This window comes from Hypanus sabinus, chromosome 4, assembly GCF_030144855.1.
Source record: "Hypanus sabinus isolate sHypSab1 chromosome 4, sHypSab1.hap1, whole genome shotgun sequence".
Classification (NCBI taxonomy): Eukaryota; Metazoa; Chordata; class Chondrichthyes; order Myliobatiformes; family Dasyatidae; genus Hypanus; species Hypanus sabinus.
In genome coordinates this window covers 82007810-82025884 of record NC_082709.1, presented here as the reverse complement: position 1 = coordinate 82025884, position 18075 = coordinate 82007810, and the positions used below count along the sequence as shown (strand labels likewise).

Here is an 18075-nt window from a genome sequence, read left to right as displayed (position 1 = left end):
GGCAAATGTTCAGGGGATATTTGCGTGGAGTTCTTCACCGGTACATTCCAATAAGACAAGGAAAGGATGGTAGGGTACAGGAACTGTGGCGTGCAAAGACTTGTAAATCTAGTCAAGAAAAAAAGAACTTACAAAAGGTTCAAAAAGCTAGGTAATGATAGAGATCGAGAAGACTATAAGGCTAGCAGGAAGGAGCTCAAGAAAGAAATTAGGAGAGACAGAAGGAGCCATGAGAAGGCCTTGGCGGGCAGGATTAAGGAAAACCCCAAGTATGTTCGGAGCAAGAGGATAAGACATGAGAGAGTAGAACCAATCGAGTGTGACAGTGGAAAAGTGTGTATGGAACCGGAGGAGATAGCAAAGGTACTTAATGAATACTTAATGAGTACTTCAGTATTCACTACGGAAAAGGATCTTGGCGGTTAAAGGGATGATTTACATTGGACTGAAAAGCTTGTGCATGTAGATATTAAGAAAGAGGATGTGCAGGAGCTTTTGGAAAGCATCAAGATGGATAAGTTGCCAGAACCAGACAAGGTGTACCCTAGGCTACTGTGGGAGGCGAGGGAGGAGATTGCTGATTGCTGAGCCTCTGGCAATGGTCATTGATGGGAATGGGAGAGGTTGCAGAGGATTGGAGGGTTGTGGATGTTGTTCCATTATTCAAGAAAGGGCATAGAGATAGCCAGGAAATTATTGACCAGTGAGTCTTACTTCAGTGGTTGGTAAGTTGTTGGAGAAGGTCCTGATAGGCAGGCAGGATTTATGAACATTTGGAGAGGCATAATATGATTAAGAATAGTCAGCATGGCTTTGTGAAAGGCACGTCATGACTTACGAGCCTGATTGATTTTTTTGAGGATGTGACCAAACACATTGATGAAGGTAGAACAGTGGATGCAGCGTATATGGATTTCAGCAAGGCATTTGATAAGGTACCCTATGCAAGGCTTAAGAGAAAGTAAGGAGGCAAGGTATCCAAGGGGTCATTGCTTTGTGGATCCAGAACTGGCTTGCCCACAGAAGGCAAAGAGTGGTTGTAGATGGGTCATTTTCTGCATGGAGGTCAGTGACCAGTGATGTGCCTCAGGGATCTGTTCTGGGACCCCTACTCTTTGTGATTTTTATAAATGACCTGGATGAAGAAGTGGAGGGATGAGTTAGTAAATTTGCTGATGACACAAAGGTTGGAGGTGTTGTAGATAGTGTGGAGGGCTGTCAGAGGTTACGGCGGGACATTGATAGGATGCAAAACTGGGCTGAGAAGTGGCAGATGGATTTCAACCCAGATAAGTGTGAGGTGGTTCATTTTGGTAGGTCAAATATGATGGCAGAATATAGTATTAATGGTAAGACTCGTGGCAGTGTGGAAGATCAGAGGGATCTTGGGGTCTGAGTCCATAGGACACTCAAGGCTGCTATGCAGGTTGACTCTGTGGTTAAGAAGGCATACGTTGCATTGGCCTTCAGTTTTCATGGGATTGAGTTTTGGAGCCGAGAGGTAATGTTGCAGCTATATAGGACCCTGTTCAGACCCCACTTGGAGTACTGTGCTCAGTTCTGGTCGTCTGACTGTAGGAAGGATGTGGAAACCACAGAAAGGGTGCAGAGGAGATTTACAAGGATGTTGTTGTCTGGATTGGAGAGCATGTCTTATAAGAATAGGTTGAGTGAACTTGGCCTTTTGTCCTTGGAGTGGTGGAAGATAAGAGTTGACCTGATAGACATGTACAAGATGATGAGAGACATTAATCGTGTGGATAGTCAGAGACTTTTTCCCAGGGCTGAAATGGCTAGCACGCAAGGGCATAGTTTTAAAGTGCTTGGAAGTAGGTACAGAGGAGATGTCAGGGGTAAGTTTTTTACGCAGAGTGGTGAGTGTGTGGAATGGACTGCCGGCGATGGTGGTGGAGGCGAATACAATACGGTCTTTTAAGAGACTCCTGGATGGGTATATGTATGGCATCCATTAGTCTCGCGAGATTATGGACCAGCACCTGGAAAGTCTTCTCCAGGGTGCAGGCCTGGGCGAGGTTGTATGGAAGACTGGCAGTTGCCCATGCAGCAAGTCTCCCCTCTCCACGCCACCGATGCTGTCCAAGGGAAGGGCAAGGACCGATACAGCTTGGCACCGGAGTCGTCGCAGGAGTTGCCAGAATGAGGTTGAAGACAACGTTGGACTGCCTTAGGGACTCCAGCTCCAGACTTGTCCTCAGGGTTTACTCCCGAAGCCTTTCCCATGAGTGGGTATGGACGCAAGGCAGCAGAGGTTTGAAAACAGAGTTTTCCCTCTCTTAGATGGACTGCCTTCCCAGGCTGACGAGCTCCAACTACCTGTTTCAGGTAGATGGAGCTCAGAAAAAGAGGGCTGTGGGTAATCCCAGGTAATTTCTCAGTTAAGGACATGTTTAGCACAGCTTTGTGGGCTGAAGGGCCTGTATTGTGCTGTAGGTTTTCTGTGTTTCTTAAAGTTTGGTTAAGTGCTTGAATAGGAGGGTTGGAGGGATATGGTCCAGGTGTGGGTCGAAGGAACTAGGCAGAATAACAGCTTAGCATGGACTACATAGGCCAAAGGACCAGTTTATGTGTTGCAGTGCTCAAGGACTCCTGTGGCGGTTCTGCAGCTGCTCCCTTACCCTCATGACATTTAAGAAACATTCAGTGAAGTATGTAAATCACCAAGGTGGAGAACATAACAGACCTAATGTGGGTAAATGACATTAGTATAGATCAGATTTTAAAGTCAAAGTCAAGTTGATTGTCACATGCAGAAGTACATGTGTGCATAGGTGCAAAGAAAATCTTACAGCAGTATTACTGACTCAAAGCATCTAAATGAATTGATCTGGATGAACAGTATGCTGTCTTTTGGTACAGTGGTGCTAGAAAGCCTGTGAACCCTGTAGAATTTTCTCTATTTCTGCATAAATATGACCTAAAATGAGATCTTCACATCAGTCCTAAACCTAGATAAAAGGGAACTCAGTTAAATAAATAACAAAAACATTAAACTTCATTTATGTAATGAGGGAAATGATCTAATATTACGTGTATTTGTTGGAAAAAGTTTGTGAACCTTTGCTTTCGATAACTGGTGTGACCCCCTTGTACAGCAATAACTTCAACCAAACATTTCCAGTAACTGTTGGGCAGTCCTGCACATCGGCTTGGAGGAATTTTAGGCCATTCCTCCTCACAAAACTGTTTCAACTCTAGGATTTTGGTGGGCTTCCTTGCATGAACTGCTTGCTTCAGGTCCTTCTTCAACATTTCTATAGGACTAAGGTCGGGACTTTGACTTGGCCATTCCAAACCACAGATATTCTTTTTTTAACCATTCTGTTGTTGATTTACTCTTGTCTTTCAGATCATTGTCTTGTTGCATTATCAAACTTCTATTAAGCTTCAGGTGATGGACTGCTAAACCGACATTCTCCTATAAAATATCTTGATACAATTTTGAATTAATTGTTCCCTCAACGAAGGCAAGCTGTCTTAGTCCTGAGGCAGCAAAGCACCCCAAACCATGATGCTCCTTCCACCATACTTCACAGTTGGGATGAGGTCTTGGTGTTGGTGTGCAGAGCCCTTTTTCCTCCCAACATAATAATGAGCATTCCTGCCAAAAAGTTCCTTTTGTCTCATACGTCAACAGAGCAAAGTCCCAGAAGCATTGTAGAACATCCAGATGGTCTTTTGCAAATTTGAGATGTGCAGCAATGTTTTTGGAGAATGGTCATTTCCTCCATGGTGACCTTCCAAGAACCCCATTCTTTTTCAGTGTTTTTCTTATAGTGGAGACATGAACAGAGACTTTAGCAAGTTCTAGAGATTTCTGCAGGTCTTTTGCTGTTACCCTTGAGTTATTTTTCACTTCCTTCAGCACTGCACATTGTCCTTTTGGTGTGACCTTTGCAGGAATGCCCACCCCTAGGGAGAGTAGCAACAGTACTGAATTTTTTCCATTTGTAGACAATTTTTCTTACTGAGAACTGGTGAACGCTTGGATCTTTAGAAATGCTTTTGTAGCCTTTTCCAGTTTTATGAATCTCCAAAACTCTTCTTCGAAGGTCCTCTGGAAGTTGTTTTGATCGAGGCACGGTGCACATAACAGATCTTTCTTGAGAGAAGAGGCTCTACCCACACCTCCAAACTCATCTTATTGATCGGAACACATGGTTCTAAATAGCTTTTGTAAAAGGCATTACCCTGGAGGTTCACATACTTTTTCCAACAAATTCATGTAATATTGGATCATTTTTCTCAAATAAATGAACAAGTATAATATTTTTGTGTTAATTATTTAATTGGGTTCTCTTTATCTAGTGTTAGGACTTCTGTGAAGATCTGATCACATTTTAAGTCATATTTATGCAGAAATAGAAATTCTATAGTGTTCACAAACTTTCTAGCACCACTTTACAAGTGGCAACAATCATAAGACTGTAAGACACAGGAGCAGAATTAGTCCATTTCGCCCATCAAGTCTACACCATTCCATCAAGGATGATTCTCAATACTATTCTCCTGCCTTCTCCCCATAACATTTGACGCCCTTACTAATCAAGAACCTATGATCCTCCGCTTTAAATATTCCCAATGATTTGGTCGCCGCAGCCAAATGTGATAATGAATTCACAGATTCAACATCCTCTGGCTAAAGGAATTCCTCCTCATCTCTGTTATAAAGGGATGTCTTTCTATAATGAGGCTACACTCTCTGGTCCTAGACTCCCCCACTATAGGAAACATGCACTCCACATTCATTCCATCCAGGCTTTTAAACGTTCAATAGTATTCAACATTTGATAGTACTACCAGTGCCCAGAACATTCCGCCAAACCAAACCTCCATGCTTGGAGTGTTGGGTGATTCCTAAAGGGTTGGAAGTGTTGGGAAGGCTAGCACTTCACTTCCAGCAGCCCCACGCACTGACTACTTGTCTCACCTTTAACCAGGAGCAGTATTGTTGTATAATAACTGTTCAGGAACAGTTATTATCCCTCAGCCATCAGACTCCTGATCCAGAGGGGATAACTTTACTTAACTCGCCCAGTCACTGAACTGTTCCCACAAACTATGGACTCACTTTCAAGGACTCTTCATCTCATGTTCTCAATATTTATTGTTTATTAATTACTATTAGTATTTCTTTTCTTCTTTCAGTTTGTATTTGTATAGTCTATGGTGTTTTGTCTGTCTTGTTTGGTGTGTTCTTTCAGTGATTCTATTACCTTTCTTTGTACTTACTGTGAACGCCCGCAAGGAAATGAAGCTCAGGGTTGTATATGTGTACTTTGGTAGTAAATTTACATTGAACTTTTTGGTGGCAGGCTACGGAACCGGGAGCCGGTGAAGGCTGACAACCGCCACCACATGCTGGAGGGTGAGGGCGGACGGTTCCACCTCAATATCATGGCCGTGCAGAGGTCCGACTCTGGAATGTACTCCTGCAAGGCCATCAATGAATACGGCACCAAACAATGCAGCAGCAAACTGGAAGTGAAAGGTGAGTGTTCGGTGTCTTTTCCCATCGCCAAGCTGGGGCGTAGACCCTCAGAGTAATCATCTGTGTGTGCATTCAGTCACTGGACCCATTCACAGAGTGCAGCGGATGCTGAGTAGATGGACTGTGAAAGGATATTTGATTAGGCACGACAACAGAAATGTTAGTAAAGTTTAAGAATTTGGGAATCAGAATCTTAGAATCAGGTTTAATATCACTGACGTATGCCATGAAATTTGCTGTTTTATAGCAGCAGTACAGTGCATGACATTTAAAAAAAAATCTATAAATTTTGATAAAATATATAATATATATAAAAATAAGAGAATAATAAATTTAAATAAGTAAGAGAGCAATGAAATAGAGAGGAAGTGTTCATGGGTTCATTGTCTATTCAGAAGTCTGATGTCAGACGGGAGGAAGCTGTTACTAAAACATTGAGTGTGTGTCTCCAGGCTCCTGTACTTCCTCACTGGTGGTCATAATGAGAAGAGAATAAGAAGTATTTTGGAATTAGAATCAGGTTTAATATCACTGACATGTTGTGAAATACATTTGTTGTTTTGTGGTAGCAGTACAGTGCAATCATAAAAAAGTGTATGTTACAATAAGATATATATAAAAACAATTAGTGCAAAAAGTGAGGTAATGTTTTGGGTTTATGGTCCATTCAGAAATCTGATGGTGGAGGGTAAGAAGCTGTTCCAAAAACATTGTGTCTCAAGGCTCTTCTACCTCCTCACTGATGGTAGCAATGAGAAGAGGCCATCTCCTAGATGGTGAGGGTCCACAATGGTAGATGCACCTTTTTGAGACAGTACCTACTGTGTGAAGGTTAGTGCCCACGATGGAGCTGTCTCAATTCATGATCCTTTGCAGCTTCTTCCTGTCCTGTGAATATTACAGATAATCTAAGGCAGAGGAACAGGAAGGGAGGTGTTGTCTATTCTTATCCAGGCTAGAGGGGTAATTACACCAGGGTCATAGAGGCATAGAACACTGCAGCACAGAAACAGGCTCTTCATTTCATCTAGTCCATGGTGAACTGTTATTCTGCCTGGTCCCATTAACCTGCACCTGGAACATAGCCCTCCATATCCCTCCTATCCATATAATTTTTCAAATCTCTCTTAAATGTTGAACTTGTTATAAAACTCGACAAGATTGGTAGACATGACCTACTATACAGTAAGCCATGTTGACTATCCCTAATCACTCTCTGTCTATTCCTTAGAATACCTTCTAATAACTTTCCCACTGCTGATGTCAAGCTCACCAGCCTATAATTTCCTGGTTTATTCTTAGAGCCTTACTTAAACAATGGAGCAACATTAGCTAACCTACAATCCTCTAGCACTTCACCCAAAGTGAAGGATATTTTAAATATCTCTGTTAGACACCCTGCGAAGGGCCGGAAGGGCCTGCTCTGTACTGTATTTCAATTAATGAATAAATAAATAAATGCTGCACTAGACTCCCACAGGGTTCAAGGGAACACATTGTCGGGCCTTGGGCATTTATGTACCCTACTTTGCCTCAAGACAGCAAATACCACCTCCTGTATAATCTGACCTCACTGCTGTATTGCTTCACATCTATGGACTCTGTGTCCATCTCTTGAGTAAATATAGATGCAAAACGCTTATTTAAGATCTCTGCCACTCATCCATCTTCACACATAGATTACCACTCTGATCTTCCAAAGGGCCCATTTTGTCCCTTGCTATCCTTTTGCTCTTAATATATTGGTTGATGCCCTTAGCATTCTGTTTCATCTTGCCTGTTAGAGCAACCTCATACCTTCTTTTAGCCCTCCTAATTTCCTTCTTTAGTGTTCTCTTGCATCTTTATACTCTGCAAAATGCCTTATTTGTTCCTGCTTGCTTATACCTGCTCTGCACCACATCCTTTTTCTTAACCGTGGCTTCAATATCTCTCTAAAACCCAAGCTCCCTAAATCGGTTATCCTTCCCTTTTATTCTGACAGGACCGTATAAACTTTGTACTCTCAAAATTTCACTTTTGAAGACATCCCACTTACTCAATACACCTTTGCCAGAAAATAACCAGGCCCAATTCACAATTACCAAATCCTTTATGATACCATTAAAATTGGCCTTTCTCAAATACCTGATCTCAACCCAAGGATCAGACCTATCCTTCTTCATAATTACCTTGAAAATAATGGCATTATGATCACAAGATGCAAACAGTTCCCCTGTCACCTGCCCTGTCTCATTCCCAAATAGGAGATCTAGTGTCACATTTTCTCTAGTTAGGACTTCTATTTCCTAAGTAAGGAAACTTACCTGAACACATTTGACAAACTTTTTCCCTTTCAGCCCTTTTACAGTATAGGAGTCCCAGTCAATATGTGAAAAGTTAAAATCACCTACTATCACAACCTGGCCGGGCAGCATTTATAGCGAGACCGTTCGTCCTGACGAAGTCGTGGCCCGAAACGTTGACATTGCTTCTCCCTTTAGATGCTGCCTGGCCTGCTGCATTCCCCCAGCATTTTGTGTATGTTGCTTGAATTTCCAGCATCTGCAGATTTCCTCGTGTTTACTGTCACAACCTTATGTTTTTTGCAACAGTCTGCGATCTCTCATCAAATTTGTTCCTCTAAATCCTGCAGAATGTGGGGTGGTCTATAATATAATCCATTTAACGTGGTCATAGCTTTCTTATTCCTCATTTCTACCCATAAAGCCTCACTAGTCTGACCTGACTGAGCACGGTTGTGACATTTTCCCTGACTAGTAATGCCACCCTTCCCCCTTTAATCCCTCCTGCTCTGTCACACGTAAAACAAAGGAACCCCAGAGTACTGAGCTGTCCGTCCTGCAAACAACTCTCATTCATGGTCACAATGTCATTATCACATGTGCTGCTCCATGCACTAAGCACGTCAGTTTAACATCTTCCTCCACAACCACTCCACTATCTGTTCTGGCGCTGTGCTTCCCATCCCCCTGCAGTCTTCCCTGTGCAGCACTACAAACCTTTCTGCTAGGATATCAGTCTCCTTCCAGCTCAAGTGCAAATTGTCCCTTCTATACAGGGCCCATCCTTCCTGGAAAAGAGCCCAATGATCCAAAAATCTAAAGTCCTCCCTCCTGCACCAACTCCTCAGCCACATGTTAAACTATGATCTTCCTATTTCGGGCTTCACTAGTACATGGCACACTCCACGCTGTATCTCATTAAATGGATATTTTCTGTTGCCTTCACCCTCACCAGATTTTACTGATGAGCCATAGAAAGCAGCTAATCCTGATGTATCAGGGCTCCTAATGACAAGAATCTGCAGAGCTGTGGACACAGCTCAGCTCATCACAGGAAGCAGCCTCTCCTCCATGGGCTCTGTCTACACTTTGTGCTGCCTCAGTGTGGCATATACCTGTCTGGACACGCCCCCCCTCCCCCGCTGACTGCTCCTGTGGCTCCTCCCACGGACCCCGGTATAAAGGCGATTGAGGCCTGAGCCCTGTCCTCAGTCTCCAGCATGGTGGTCAATTGCTGCTTGTTCTTTCTTCCAGTCAATAAAAGCCGATATCTCGCCTCACGTCTCAGAGAGTTATTGATGGTGTATCACTCAGTAAAGCAGTCAGAGATCCTTCTCAGCCCATATAGTCTCTCGTCTTTCCCCCCCCCCCCCCACCCTTCACATCAGGCTCAGGGACAGCTCCTACCCCGCTGTTGTAACACTATTCCCTCATCTGGTAAGAAAGACCCTCAACCTCATAGTCTACCATGTTATGACCTTGCACCTTATCAGAATCAGGTTTATTATCACTGATGTATGTCATGAAATTTGCCATTTTGCATCAGCAATATGGTGCAATATGTAGAAAGTTATTGCAGTTACAATAAATAAATATAAAAATAAATAGACAGTAAGAGAGAATAGTGGGCATTGGTGTTTCGGTCTGACACCCTTCATCACGGCTAGAAAGGAAGTGGGCAGAAGCCAGAATGAAGAGGGGGAGGACAAGCTGGCAGGTGAGAGATGAGACCAAGTGAGGAGGAGGGTGGGTGGGGAAAGGAGGATGAAGTAAGAAGCAGGGTGGAGATAAAGGACTGAAGGAGATGGCGTCTAATAGGAGAAGAGAGTGGTCCATGGAAGAAAGGGAAGGAGGAGGGGAACCAGAGGGAGGTGATGGATCTCTGTTAAACCTCTGTCAGGTCTCCTCTCAGCCTGCTAACTCCAGAGACATGGAGCCTCAGGAAATTGCATTCCTTTGGGAGCAGGAAGAGAAATACAGTTTTTTTTTAAGTGATGAGGAATCACAAGGTGTTGGTGTTCAGAGGGATCTGAGTGTTCCTTTATAGTCAGCTACTTGGCTGCTGAGAGACTGAAAGGTATTGTGTTCAGAGGGACCTTGGTGTTCTCATAATTCCAGCTGTTTGGCTGCTGAGAGGCTGAAAGGTATGTCCAGAGGGATCTGAGTGTTCTTGGACAGAATCACTCAAAGTTATCGACAAAGGACAACCGCAGATTAGGAAGAGGCCTAGTGCACTGGACTTCATCATAAGAGAATCTGAATTCAATCTTAGACATGTATGGGTTTGAATAATTGAAAGCTTAGCAAGGGCTTATCTGGAACATGAAGCTGCATGAAGCCAATTTTGGAGAACTGTATACAGTTCTGGTCACCTACCTACAAGAAAGATATCAATACGATTGAAAGAGTATAGAGAATTCACAAAGATGTTGCTGGAGCTTGTAGGATTTTGTGAGTAAAACATGTGAGAGTCATTTTATGCATTTAACAAAAGCCACAGCCTTTTACTTCTATTATGAACACATCAAAACAGTTGCCTTACACTGACGTCATTACGTCAGACACCATCTCTTAAAGTGAACACAACAACTCAATGACGGTGTTTGCGAATTATGTAGAACAGTTTCTATTGTGAACAATATGTGTCATCTGTCACACATTATATTACTCTACAACCTGAGTTATAGGACTTTATTCCCTGGAGCTTAGGAGAATGAAGAGAGATTTGATAGAGGTATACAAAATTTTGAGGGGTATAGACAGGGTAAATGCAAGCACTGAATAAACACACAGGATTCTACAGATTTTGGAATCCAGAGTTACACAAAATGCTGGAAAAACTCAGTAGGTCAGGCAGCATCATGGAAGGGAATAAATAGTCAACGTATCAGGCTGACACCTTCACCTGATGAAGGGCAGGAGGTACAGGAGCCTTAGGTCCCATAGCACAAGGTGCAAAAAGAGTGAACTACAACCATCAAGCTCCTGAATCTCTGAACTGATTCCATAATCTATCAACACTCTTTCAAAGACTCTGTCCAACTCATATTCTCAGTATTATTTATTTTTTATTTGAACAACTTGTCTTCTTTTGCACTTTGGTTGTTTGTCTTTGGTTATGGATAGTTTTTCATAAATTTTATTGTATTTCATTACCTATAAATGCTGGCACAAATATTAAATTGAATTAAATTAATACATGCTTTGATAACAAATTTACTTTGACTTTGACATTGACACCTGGGGTGTTTCAAACCAGGAGTCTCAGTCCCGAAATGAATGGCTGACCATTCAGGACAGGAATTTGGAGAGATTTTTTTACCCAGATGGAAGGGAATTGGGAGAGTTGTTGTAGTATGTCAAACAGATGTCAGCCTTTGGATATAAAGTAACATTGGTTTGGTACTGAGGTAAAAGTTTAGTCAACAAATATAAACTAATTTGGGGACCATGTTGGAAATTTACTCTGAGAAATCCAGGAGAAAGAGACAGAACTTCAGGTGGACTTAGTGATTGAAGGATCATGTCAGGAAGCTAATTATCCCACAATAGATGGTGGTGGTCTCTGATCACTCCCTAAAAATAGACTGTGGATGCAGAAGGTGTAGTGGGAATGTCAAACATGAATTTTTGTAGCATCAGGATTTTGAAGTGAAGCTTGTCAATTGAGGTAATATACAATTCCCCCAATGGCAGCAAGGCAAGAGGAGCTGAACAGTCTGCTCCTGTTCCTGTAAGAATGAACTCAGAACAGTACAGCACAGAATTAGGCCCTTAATGCTGAACTAATTAAATTGATGATACCTAATTAAACCAATCAATTCTGCCTGCACACGGTCCATATCCCTCCATTCTCTGCACATTCAGGTGCCTATTTAAGGGCTTCTTAAATGCCTCAATCATGTCTTTTTCCATCACTGCCCCTGGTAGTGCATTCCAGGCACCCATCACTCTCTATGTAAGAAAACTTGCCCTGTATCTCCTTTCAATACTCCCCCTCGCACTATACCCTCCAGTATTAGACATTTCAACCCTGGGGGAGAAAAGTACTGACTGTCTACTGTACCTAAGAATTTTATAATCTTCTATCCAGTCTCCTCTCAGCCTCTGAAGCCCCTGATAAACTACCCATGCTTATCCAGCCTGTCCTTGCAGCTCTTTCCCTCTAATCTGGGCGGCATCCTGATGAACCTCCTGCACCCTCTCTAAAGCCTCCACTTCCTTCCTGTGATGGAGCATCCAGAAATGAATGCAGCCAAACCGGAGTTTTATATACATTATATATTTATTTAGAGATGCGGCATGACAATAAGCCCTTGTCGCCCAATTACACCCATTTGAGCAATTAACCTACCAACCCATTTGTCTTTGGAATGAACGATGCAACTGGAGCACCCAGAGGAAACCCACACAGTCGTGGAGAGAAAGTACAAACCCTTACAGTGAATGGTGGGAATTAAACGGGTCGGTGCTGTAATAGGGTTACGTTACTACACCACCATGACATAACACCCCTACTCTTATACCTGATGCCTGACTAGTGAAGGGAAGCATGCATGTATCATCTTTACTGCCTGTCAAGCTGTGCAGCCACTTTCAGGGAGCTATGGACTTGGGCACCAAGGCCTCACTGTACATCAAGGCTGTTGAAGGACCTTCCATTAACTGTCCTTTTATAATTGACTCCCTAAAATGCAATAACTCATATTTGGCTCACATTCCATCTGCCATTTCTCTGGCCATATCTGCAATTGACCTATACCTCATCTGTGGGCTGAATGGCCTCCAGTTCTTGAATGGTCTGGCCCCCTACTCCCACTTCCAGTGTTCTTGCCCCGTACCTGGTCTTCCCCTGGTTCAGAGGGACAGGGTTATTGTTGCTCCGTGTGCCAGTGTCCTTCAGAGAGACTGGGATTGAGGACTGAAGTACCTTCTCAGGCACTGCCCTGTGGAATTTCACAAACCATAAGAGAAAGAAGCACAATTAGGCCATTTGGCCCATTCCATTATGACAGATTTATTTCCCTCTCAATGCCATTCTCCTGACCTCCTCATAGCCTTTACTAATCAAGACTACTCATAGCCTATCAACCTCTGCTTTAAATATACCCAGTGACATAGCCTCCACGGGCACAGATTCATCATCTACCGGATAAAAAAAAATGTTCCTCCTACCCCTTCTAACGGGAAGTCCTTCTATTGTGCCCTCTGGCTCAAGATTCATCCACTATCGGGAACATCCTCACCACATCCACTCTGTCTATGCCTTTCAATATCCGGTATGTTTCAATGATATTCCCCCACCATTATTCTGTACAGGCCCAGAGACGTCAAACACACCCCGTACGTTAGCCCTTTCATTTCCAGGGTCATTCTCATTAACCTCATCTAGACCGTTTGCAGTGCCAGCACATCCTTCCTTGGATAAAGGGCTCAGAACAACTCACAGTACTCAAGTGGAGTCTGACCAATGCCTTACAAAGCATCTTTGCTTTTATATCCTAGTCCTCTCAAACTTCCTTACTGTCAATGCAACCACAGCGTTCTCCTGGGTTTTTACGTAGAACACCACAGCTCAGTACGGGCTCTTCTGCCTACGGTGTTGTGCCGATCTTTTAACCTGTCTAAGATCAGTCTAACCCTCCCTCCCATGTTGCCCCTATTTTTCCATCATTCATGTGTCTATCTAAGAATTTAGTAAACGCTCCTAATGTATCTGCCTCCACCACCACCACCACCCCTGGCAGGGCATTCCATGCACTCACCACTCTGTGTGAAAAAAACTTCCCTTTATCAAGTTACCTCTCATCCACCTTCCTTCAAAAACGAAAGTCCGAGCTCACTCAACCTAACCTCATAAGACATGTTCTCTGGCCCAAGCAGCACCCTAGTCTCATTCCCAGGGCATTGGGGGTGTTAAGGTGAGAGGTGTACACGCAGTATCTCTGTAGTGATATCTGTCGGTGGGGTGGGGGGGGGTTTATTCACATGGGATCCTCCTTGTCCATCGGTATGTGTAGTTGTCCCGTGCTGTGGTTCTGTGGCTTAGCTCACCACCTTAATCATTGCTTCAGTGTCTGTGTGTTAGTAATCCGTGTACGTGTGTATCGATGTGTGTTTGTGCATGTTAGAATATATACGTGTATATGTGTTAAATTTCTCTCTGTGTGTTTGCTATTTGTTTGCTGGATGGTTATGTGGTGGGTGTTCACATGCCTGTGAGTGTACTTGTGTATGGAGTGAGTATATGAGTGTGTCTCTGACTCTGTGTGTCAGAGAGTGTGTGTGTGTATACTGTGACTGTGTGTGAGTGTGTGTGTAAGAGTGTGTCTCTGACTGTGTGTGTATAAGAGTGTGTCTCTGACTCTGTCAGAGTGTGTGTGTGTGTAAGAATGTGTCTCTGACTCTGTGTGTCAGAGAGTGTGTGTGTGTACTGTGAATGTGTGTGAGTGTGTGTGTAAGAGTGTGTCTCTGACTCTGTGTGTATAAGAGTGTGTCTCTGACTCTGTGTGTATAAGAGTGTGTCTCTGACTCTGTGTGAGAGAGAGTGTGTGTAAGAGTGTGTCTGTGACTGTGTGAGAATGTGTCTGTGCCTGTGTGTGTGTGGCTGACTGTGCGCGCCTGTGATGTGTGTGTGTGTGTGTGTGTCTGTGACTGTGTGCATTCACATGCCTGTGTTGTGCGAGAGTGCGTGTGTGTGTTTGAGTGACTATTTGTACGGAGTGTGTGGTGTTTGAGTGTATGTGACACATCTGTGTATATATGGCGTCTGTGTGTGTATCTGAATGGAGTGTGTGTGAATGTGTGACGTGTGTGTGTGTCTGTGTATTTGTATGGAGTGTATGAGTATGGTGTGTTTGTGTGTGTATATATTTGTATGGTGTGTGTGCATATAGTAGTATGGAGTGTGTGGTGTGAGAGTGTGTCTGGCTATTTATATGGAGTGTGTGTGTGTATTTGTATAGAGTGTGAGTGTGGTATGTGTGTGTGAATCTGTGTGTGTGAGAGTGTGGTATGTGTGTGAATGTGTGTGTGTATTTGTATAGAGTGCGAGTGTGTGGTATCTGTGTGTGTGAGTATGTGGTATGTGTGTGAGTGTGTATTTGTATAGAGTGTAAGTGTGTGGTTGTGTGTGAATCTGTGTGTGTGAGTGTGTGTGTGAGAGTGGTATGTGTGAATGTGTGTGTGTATTTGTATAGAGTGCGAGTGTGTGGTATCTGTGTGTGCGAGTGTGTGGTATCTGTGTGTGCGAGTGTGTGGTATCTGTGTGTGCGAGTGTGTGGTATCTGTGTGTGCGAGTGTGTGGTATGTGTGTGTGTGTGTATTTGTATAGAGTGCAAGTGTGTGGTATGTGTGTGTGTGTATTCGTATAGAGTGCAAGTGTGTGGTATGTGTGTGTGTGAGTGTGTGGTATGTGTGTGTGTGTATTCGTATAGAGTGCAAGTGTGTGGTATGTGTGTGTGTGTATTCGTATAGAGTGCAAATGTGTGGTATGTGTGTGTGTGTATTCGTATAGAGTGCAAGTGTGTGGTATGTGTGTGTGCTTTTCTACTAACCTGGAGTCTCCTGACGAAGTTTCTGTCTGCACACAGGGGCACTGAGTTAATGTGGACCAGGTGAGGTGGAGGCGGCTCAGATCTCTCCGCTCACACACTGACCGCGCACAGTGATCTTTCACTGTGGCAACATCCTGGCAGTCTGCGCACAATCGACTACAATCAACGGGACTGTCTCACGCTTTGCTTACTCACTGCGTTGCACACAGGCTGAGCAGGGTGGCCTTACATAAATCCGGTCTGCACTCTGCACTACCTGAGACCAGGGCAATGTGGAGCTGCAGCCATCCCTCTCCCCACTAACCGCAGCCACACTCTCTGTGGAGAAGGGTCACCCACAGAGATACATTGAGATAGTGATTGAGGAGGCAGTAGGTAGATTTTAGAATGTCCCACACTGCGGATCTGTCCAACCACGCAGTCCAGAGCGATGCCACACACAGTCCCAACTCCCTGAGGTGGGTTGTGCATGGGAATTTCTTCTAAAAGTCCAAAACGGTGCCCAGATATTCACAGCTCCCTGTCCTTGGTTTCATAAGACGTAGGAGCAGAATTAGGCCATTCGGCCCATTGAGTCTGTTCTACCATTCAGTCATGGCTGATTTATTATCCCTCTCAACCCCATTCTCCTTCACCCCATAACCATTGATGCCTTTACTAATCAAGAAACCTATCAACCGTGTTAGGAGCATCCTCTACAAGAGAAGGGCACCATTGTGTCTGAGGCCTTATATGTAGGAAAAAAGACATAGATTATTTTCTAAACGGGGAGCAAAATCAGAAATGACAGGTGCAAAGGGACTTGTAAGTTCTCGGGCAGGATTTCCTAAAAGTTAACAGAACATAGAACATAACAGCACAGTACGGACACTCTGGTTCATGTTGATTTGCTGAACTTTGCACCTACTATAAGATTAATCTAACCCTGCCCTCCCACAGTATCATCCACGTGCCTGTCTAAAAGACTCTTAAATATCTCTAATGTATCTGCCTCTCCCACTACCCCAGCAACCATACACCCAACTCTCTGAGCCTTTATCTGAAATTCCCTCCCCCACCCCAACCCCGTATTTTCCTCTAATCACCTTAAAATTATATTGCACGTGTTAGCTATTACCTTAAAATGAGCTTGGAGGTTGACTCAGTAGGACAGAAGACAAATGCAATGTTAGAATTCATTTTGGGAGAACTTGAATATAAGAGTGAGGATGTAATACTGAGGCTTTATAAGGCAGTGGTCAGGCCACATGTGAAGTCTTGTCAGCAGTTTTGGCCCCTTATCTAAAAAAGATGTGCTGGCATTGGAGATGATCTGGAGGACATTCATGAGAATGATCCCAGAAATGAAAGGGTTAATGTATGAGAAGTGTTTGATTCTGGGCCTGTACTTTCTGAAGTCTTAGAAGAATGAAGAGGGGTCTCATTAAAACCTACTGAATATTGAAAGGCTTAGCTAGAGTAAGCATGGAGAGGATGTTTCCCATAGTGGGTGAGTCTAGGACCGGGGGCATAACCTCATCCTAGAGGGACATCTATTTAGAAAAGACATGAGGAGGAATTTCTTTAGCCAGAGGGGAGTGAAACTGTGGAATTCATTGCCACAGACAGCTGTGGCTGCCAAGTCATTAGAAATATATAAAGTGGAGGTTGATTGGTTTTTGATTAGTAGGTTGTCAAAGGTTATGAGGAGAAGGTAGGAGCATGGGGTTGAGAGCAAGAGAATAACTAGGGAGAGGGGCAAGGATAAAGGGGGAACATTTACTTGGATGCAGAGAATATGAGTGAGGTACTTAATGAGTGCTTCAGTATTTACCAAGGAAAAGGATATGAAGGACTAGGAGATCAGTGCTGAGTGTATAAATACATTAGGGTGTTTAGAGGTTAAAATGGAGGAAATGTTGGATCTCCCAATGAGTGGATAAGTCCCCAGGGCCTGATGGAATTTACCCAGGTTATTGAAGGAGGCAAGAGATGAGATTGCTGGTCCCTTCACCTGTATCTTTGTGTCCTCTCTAGTCACAGGTGAGCTCCCATAGGGCTGACAAGTGGCTAATGCTGTACCTCTGTTTAAGAATGGAACAAGGGAAAATTCTGGGAACTGTAGGCCAGTGAGTCTCATGTCAATTGTAGGGAAATTTCTGGAGAAAATTCTTAGGGATACAATATATGAGTATTTGGAAACCCATGGCCTATTTAAGAAGAGCCAGCATAGCTTTGTGCATGGCAGGTTTTGCCTTATCAACTTGATTGAGTTTTTTGACAACGTGATGAGGGTAGGACAGTGGATGTTGTCTACATGGATATTAGTAAGGTGGTTGACAAAGCCCTTCATGGAGGCTAATCCAAAAGATTAAGATAGAACATAGAAGATGGGGGGTAGTGGTTGAAGGGACTTATTAGAGCTGGAGGTCTGTGATTACTGGTGTTCCACAGGGATCTGGGCTGGGACCTCTGCTGTTTGTGATGTATATATAAATGACCTGGATGAAAAAGTAGATGGATGGGTTAGAATGTCTGCAGATGATACCAAGATTGGTGGAGTTGTAGATAGTGTAGAAGCCTGGCAAAGAAAGCAGGGTGCGTTGAAGGTGAAAGAGGGTAGGTTCAAGGGGAATGTAAGGAGTAGGTTTTTTTTTACTAAGAATGGTGGATGCCTGGAATGTGCTACCTGGTACGGTGGTAGAGGCAAATGCATTAGGGGCTTTTAAGAGATGCTCAGATAGGC

The 18075-nt window shown here is 43.6% G+C and overlaps 1 protein-coding gene across 10 annotated transcripts in view; it reads left to right on the top strand.

Annotated features, from left to right (window-relative positions):
* The window catches only part of spega (striated muscle enriched protein kinase a), a 237721-nt gene that overhangs the window by 98274 nt on the left and 121372 nt on the right, over positions 1–18075 (top strand). For all 10 annotated transcript variants that reach the window (XM_059967544.1, XM_059967547.1, XM_059967543.1 and 7 more), the window contains one exon: positions 5334–5509. In XM_059967544.1, coding sequence (XP_059823527.1) covers positions 5334–5509 — 176 coding nt within the window. The remainder of the gene's footprint in view (positions 1–5333; positions 5510–18075) is intronic.